The sequence below is a fragment of the Echinococcus granulosus genome, assembly GCF_000524195.1.
Source record: "Echinococcus granulosus chromosome Unknown EG_S00016, whole genome shotgun sequence".
In the NCBI taxonomy this organism is placed as follows: domain Eukaryota; kingdom Metazoa; phylum Platyhelminthes; class Cestoda; order Cyclophyllidea; family Taeniidae; genus Echinococcus; species Echinococcus granulosus.
Window position 1 is genome coordinate 134,678 of NW_020170396.1, and position 6,574 is coordinate 141,251.

The window sequence follows — 6,574 nt, forward strand, 5'->3', positions numbered from 1 at the left end:
GGCCATTCTGCACCTCCGGACAGGCACTGTGCCACTATTTCATCACACTGGATTGGTTCCCTCTGCCTCATTGTTTTAAGCTAATGGTCAAACTCAAACCATTGCGGGACTACAGTCACAGTATCAAATGATGATACACAGAAATCAGTCAGGGCGACGTTCCGTTGTACCGCACAAGCAACTATTTAGAAATTAAAACATATTTTATGACTACTTATTGGTCGGAGAAAGCAGACCTCGGTTTGCCTACCATATTTCCCGAAACAACAGACCTAAGGGTGAACTCATATGACAAAGTGACTGTTATATTGTAATACTGCAATTTGGAGTGGAAAAGGACTTTAAAATGGGATCGTTTGACAACATAAAGCGTCCCCTACAAGTGTCGCAGGTGTGTAACTGCAATTTCCTTAGCTGAACCAGACGTCACATATGCGTGACATGAACGCTTTGCCGGTTGGGTTACAACTAATGGTCGTACCAAACCCACTCACTTCATTTATTTATTAGGTTATAAGCATTGCCCTCAAATATTAGTGACATCTGGTGGCATATACGGACAAGGCGGTATAGAGGTTGGTGTGATGGTTGACCTGCCTCTATGAGGCAGAGCTTTAAGGTGAACTTCTCACAACACAAAGTGAGAGGGCAGCAAAACTACATCCATTTGAATAGTACATTCTGATTACCATTTCATTAAAAACTAATTTTTTAAATGATTTGCTCAGTAGGTACGCTGATCTGATGTCAAAATTCGTATTCAACTCTCCACACCAAAGTGGAAATACATGGCACTGGAACATAAAATGTGTCAAGACCACTCATTTACCTCCTTTGCAGCACTAATCCCTAGAAGTTAATTAAAATACCTTCAACTGGATCAAGTCTGATAAAGGTAATAGGCTTGAACGTTCTTTATCGAGAATAGAGGATTGACTACACTACAAGTTCCATCAACACGACGAATGAGAATATGCTCGTCATCGATGGAGATAATGTACTTTCTCCTCATATTCTGGAACGCCTCTGTAGTGGAGAAGACGACAAAGGCTTTGCGCATTACTTGATCCAGTCTCACACTGGCGACTGCACCAAATTGACTGAAGAAGTATCAAATAAACTCTCCACTCCAAGAAGGCAAAATGTTGTCAACAACCAATAGATGATCAGTTTTGCCATCATTTAAAGTTGCTGCTTCTCTGATAATGAACGAAAAGAGTGATTAGGTACACTAACACATACCTCCCAGTGCTACAAGGGCAGAACAACTCACTTTGAAGCTCGTAAATATGCAGGTCGTACGATGATGGCTTTCCCACTCAGTTGATGAGGACGCGCCTCTAGAACAGCCTCCACTTCTTGTGGTGTGCTCATGTTTACGAAAGCAATACCTCGTGGCATTCCACTCTTACGCTCTAGAATTATGTCCACACCTGTAACGTTGCCGTAGCGAGAGAAGTACTCCTTCAAGGCCTGCTGCCCGGTGGAAGTGCTCAGATTACCAACGGATAGGCGCAACTCATTCACGTCTCGCCTAGACCCGGAGCCACCACCTTCATCCTTGTGCCCCACATTCTCGTCCCCCTCATTCCCGAAATACATTAATACCACATTACCCTTAGGTCGCATATATCTCCACACATTAATCAGCCTACAATACTCTGCACAAATTTGTTGAACTTGTGGTGTTCCAATCGGCAGACTCCAGCCATCATTCTGCTAGAACCACAAGCACTCCACCATGTGCTCACTCCCATACTGGCTGTATCCACAGATTACAAACATATAGCAAAAAGTACATTTCTAGCTCTAAAACAACATCCATCTTCTTTCTCCTACTCTCTTCTTTATTCCGTTTCACCGGAGTTCTCCGTCCCACTTCACCTAACAGACATGTGCATTTCCTTAACTCAATGCCAATCTAGTTGAGCCTGATTAACCCCCACTATCCTGAGGACAGAAAACTGCCTAGTGTGTGCTATGGTTTTACCTCAACAATTCCCCCTTCCTTTCTGCGTCTTCGGCATTCGAGCCAAACAGCGTGGAGAAAACTCGCTATCCATACACAGGTAAAGATGCGACGAAACCGAAATATAAAAGAGAGAAAATGAGGACTCATAGTGGAGAATCCCCAAGTCCTCAGTCTAAATAAAAGATTGACCTACTTGACCGAGGATACGATGACCAACTTCTCCTTCTCTTTCTTCTTCTCCTTCTTCTTCAAATTGTAGGGTCTTACGTGCACGGGACCCCCGTCGATAAAATGTTGCCTGTCGGCCAGTGCCCGAGTAGCTTGTGCCGCCTCCCGAAAGGTCACAAAGCCAAAGCCCCTCGACTCGTCTGTATTGCAGTCTCGCGCAATGCAGCACTCAATAACGGTACCGTACTGGGCAAAGTGTTGACGTAGCTGACCCTCAGTGTGATTTGGCCGAAGTCCGCCCACGAATAGCTTCACCCGAGACATCGTCATGGTGGTGATGGACGAGGTGACGTTTCTGTTTCAAGGCACACCATCAACATCATCAATCATCTCCCAGATTGTGAGTGCCCTAGTTTAGCCTACTAAAATCCCTTGCCCCCTCCCCCTCTCTTCTTTGTCTTTATCTTCGTCTACTTTCACTTTCATCCTGGGTCCAACGCATCCGCCTCTCACAGGGCTTGGGAAAAGAGGAAACCTTAATCACTTTACTCGCACCAACACTTTCTGCTTCCCCGAAGATATATAAAGTGGAAACGTACAATTGCCTTGCCACACTTACTTTTGATCTCCAGTGTTGCAGAGGGGAGAGAGTCGTAGAAGTTGTGGAAGGGACAACACTCCATCACACACAACGAGACTGAAGTCGCTCAAATGGTGGTTAATCTAAACAGGGACAGAACTAAGTGTTCATCAAAGGTAATCACTCCCCACCAATGGGCTCCGGAGCCCAAGCAGGGTAAGCTACGCATTGCCTTTACAAAGATACCCATCCTTCAACCCTCAGACCACAGATGGAAAGTGGTCTTCTGATTCGGTAGCTGTGATTACAGTTGGCGAATGCATTGTTCACACAAATCGCTCTTATTTCGAGTTAGGATTGAAAACGCCACCACCTCTGTAATGACCGTCTAATAGGACTATTTCACTTAACCGCGTCTCCACACATGCACATACACACGCAAAGGCTTGTGAGTTTACTAGCTTGCCTTTTCGAAGCTATCAGATAGATGCATCTTCGTTATGGGCAGAGGCGGTAGTTTTTTCATCATCTCCCCCAATGGCGCAGCATCAACAAGGAGTCTTTCCAGCGATTTATGCATCTTCACCGCTTCCTGTAAATCCTACAGGAGAGAAGTAATACGTAAGTAAAATTTACAGAAGGGGTGAGGAATGAGGGAAGGAGGGAATTGGGTAGTTCGGAGTAACAACCGGGGCAATTCTCAATGCTCTGTCCATCATCCACTGACACTCACCTTCGTCTCTTCTATTGACGTGTGGACATCTTTTACCTTGCCGACCTCGGTCGAAAGGTTCGTGATACGACTGACCAGTTCGTCTAAAATCTCGAAGCCGGCCACATCCGTCACCTCCACATTCGCTGTGGCAGCTTCTAGCGCTTTGCTCGCTGCCGCACGCAACTCCATGATCGCGTTCTCCATGGCACCAAAGATCCCGTCCTTTGTAGTTGCCCCCATCCCCAGTATCGAGGTTTTCAGCCTGTTCAGCTCCATTAGGCGCGACGTTAAGTTTGCTTTGTGGCGAGAGAGGGCATTCAACTTCACACGCAGCCTCAGGCTGTACTGCGAGGAGAAAAGGAAAGCAAGCAAGAAGAAGTGAAATGTACAGGTGTACCCTTAACTCTGCGACTTTCTTAACACTTTTTAAGACCTGGAATTGGTGGAATCAACTCGTGGCCCAAGCGTCGTACTCACGTTTACAACAATTAAAAGCTGGATACACCTAATCTGTGGTTAACCACAATTCTTCAGCTTTGATTACCACCTTAATCGGCCAGACCGACAGAATAGATGTAAGTATAAGACCATTCAAGTCTCTTTCATCGAAACCATGTCCGCACAAGGCATTCAGATGTCTGCTATGCATGCACCAAGCTACTACATCCCCACCACAATCATTGGTTCCTGACAATACCAAATCTGTAAAACTAGTCATGGGTCACTCATTGGTCCGTATTAAGGCATTTTGCAAATTACTGATGCTTACAGTGTCGCGGTGTTTCTCATGGCAATTCACACAGACCTGGAGGTGGCAGTGATGGCAAAAGGTCAACAGTTTGGTCTGGATTTGCCTCCGGCAGGTGCTACAACATACGTAGGTGGGCGGGGTTTCTTTAGTCCCCTTTCTATCAATCAACATCTCCTCTTCGCCTGCCCCTCCGCTCTGCTGCATCTGATTCTGCGTCCGCTCCTGCTCCTCCTTACGTTGCAAGGAGAGCAGACAGAGCTGCGCCCCAATGGCGTAGTTGGGACGCAAATCCGCTGCGTCATACTCCACATGGCAGTGGATGCAACGCGCTGTCACGGCCCTGGCATGTGACAACAGACAGGGCCGCAAACAGAAGGTATGCCCACATGGCAGACTGTAGGGGTCACTGATCCTTTATGGCAAAATAAGAAAAAAATTAACCGCTTCCTTGTCCAGAATAATGCCTCTCTCCATTACATCTGCTAATGCACTTGTAACCCCTCTGGTTTAGTTACACTTGGAAGACTTCGAACCCTACCACACCATTCCTTCACTCAGGCATCTCTTCCATCCCAATCTCACCGTTAACCATCATTGTGCCAAATTCCTCCTATTGCTCCTTTCCCTATAGGGGAATTTTTACTTCATCAGCCCCACCCACAACTTGAGCGCTTTTTTCACCTACACCGTCTTACGCACCTTAAAACCCATGCTAGGTAGCAATATTACGCTTGTCTGTTGATGTAAATGACAGATTTGACTGTGCAAAATCTCTCAGTTGAATCAGTGAATTATAAAACACTTGCGAACTTTAATTTCTCATGTGTGAGACAGCTTGGTGTTACTTCATGCTCCTGCATACGGCCGGCACCACAATCAAGAGGTCATTTAAAAACAAATGACTCACAATTTTGCGCACACGCCACAAGTGAGGTCGGCATCAGTTGAGGCCATCGTTCCGTCGTACCCTCCTTCGATCGAATGGTGGCGAGATGCATGTGACATTACGGAATCATCCCTAATGGCAGCCACGTTTCCCATTTCCATTGGTTAATTCATGCAGTCGTTTGACCAATCAGTGCGATGTGCCACTGAAGTTTAGCCAATAGCTTTTCGATGTCGCTGAGCCCTTTGTAAAGAAGGTGCAACACAGCATTCTAGAGGCGTTGCCTAATAAATCCCCTCATTGATGTTCATCACGTGATTCGGAGTGGTGTCTACCTGCTACTTTTACTGTCGTAGGTTTTGCACTCTCACAAAAGGCCAAAAGGAGGTTGGGAACACGTCATCGCCATCACGAGTTTTAGAATTAGCAGACAACAGCTGCACAAAAGTGCACTTCAGCCATAAAATGTCCACTGTCTAGAGCAATTGTTAGATATTTCAGACCACTACCCGACCTCCAACTCACAACCATTGTGGGGAGCCAGACTTAAGGGGACTCGCAAATCGCGTCAGCATCCCAACCCACCAATCCAAGTGCCAAAGATTTGCAGACGGTAATGTAGTTTGCAATCACAAATTTAAAGGCGCCAAACATATCACTTATGATTGAGCACATTCACTCAACCACCTACGTCCATTCCTCATAGAATTCAAAGTGTTCCACACTGTTCATGAACGTTTGTCCAAGCATAGGAACACACCAAGACAGTGGAAGTAGAATGATGGTTTGATTGACATGTTAGAGCACCAGATTCGAAAGCACCTTTTCGCCTCATTATTGGAAACAAATACACAAAAATAAGGCGTCAAGAAAAATAAAGAGGGAAACTAGAAAATTACTCATTAATCCAACATCTGGTTGTGGAAAAGCTCAGTATATGCATGTGTAATTCAGTCAACTAGCCAGATGCAAAGAATGCAATTCCTCATTCTCGCCCTATCAAGTTTCACTTCTTTAAATAAATCTTAACATGCAAATGCTGCAAAGAGGAGGGAGTGGTAGGGGTTGTGAGAGAGACCCCACTCCGGCACACCCGACAAGAGAGAAATGGCTTAAATGTTGGTCGATTTAAAGAAAGACAAAACCAAATGTCCCTCATGTGCATTCACCTTCGCCAATGGGGCTCAGTAAAATGTTGTTTTAATTTAAGTCTTTGTCTCTCTGTGAACAAAATTAGTCAGTAATTCGTGCATTTAGAACGCCCAACCACAAAACGTGCCATATGACAGGCTCAAATGAAGAGCTAGCTGGCTCACCCATAGCGGTGAAATGAAAGGAGGGGACAAAGGTTAAATAAAATTGGTGAAGGTGAGGTAGTAGTAGCAAGTGAACATCATCGAGAAGCCCTTGAATGAACTCTTGAGATGGAGGTTGTAAACATGCTAACTACTGATCGTCCGAGCCACTGGACCGTGATTTTTAGTGGCAGGGAGGAGTAACCG

General features: G+C 45.5%; 2 protein-coding genes across 2 annotated transcripts in view; one reads left to right on the forward strand and one right to left on the reverse strand. All coding sequences in view use genetic code 11, as the record gives it.

The window, feature by feature from the left end:
- Positions 1-880: 880 nt before the first annotated feature.
- On the reverse strand, positions 881-3,675 carry EGR_03155 (DAZ-associated protein; the record flags this gene model as incomplete). Its single annotated transcript, XM_024492404.1, has 4 exons — positions 881-1,100; positions 1,274-1,651; positions 2,166-2,386; positions 3,454-3,675. The coding sequence occupies 4 exons, from the start codon at positions 3,673-3,675 to the stop codon at positions 881-883; spliced, it is 1,041 nt and encodes a 346-aa protein (XP_024353078.1).
- A 1,258-nt stretch (positions 3,676-4,933) lies between these two features.
- EGR_03156 (hypothetical protein) overlaps positions 4,934-6,574 on the forward strand; it is a gene marked incomplete at both ends in the record, with an annotated part of 8,650 nt that continues 7,009 nt past the window's right edge. The window contains one exon of the mRNA XM_024492405.1: positions 4,934-5,114. Within this exon, the coding sequence (XP_024353079.1) occupies positions 4,934-5,114 (181 nt within the window). The remainder of the gene's footprint in view (positions 5,115-6,574) is intronic.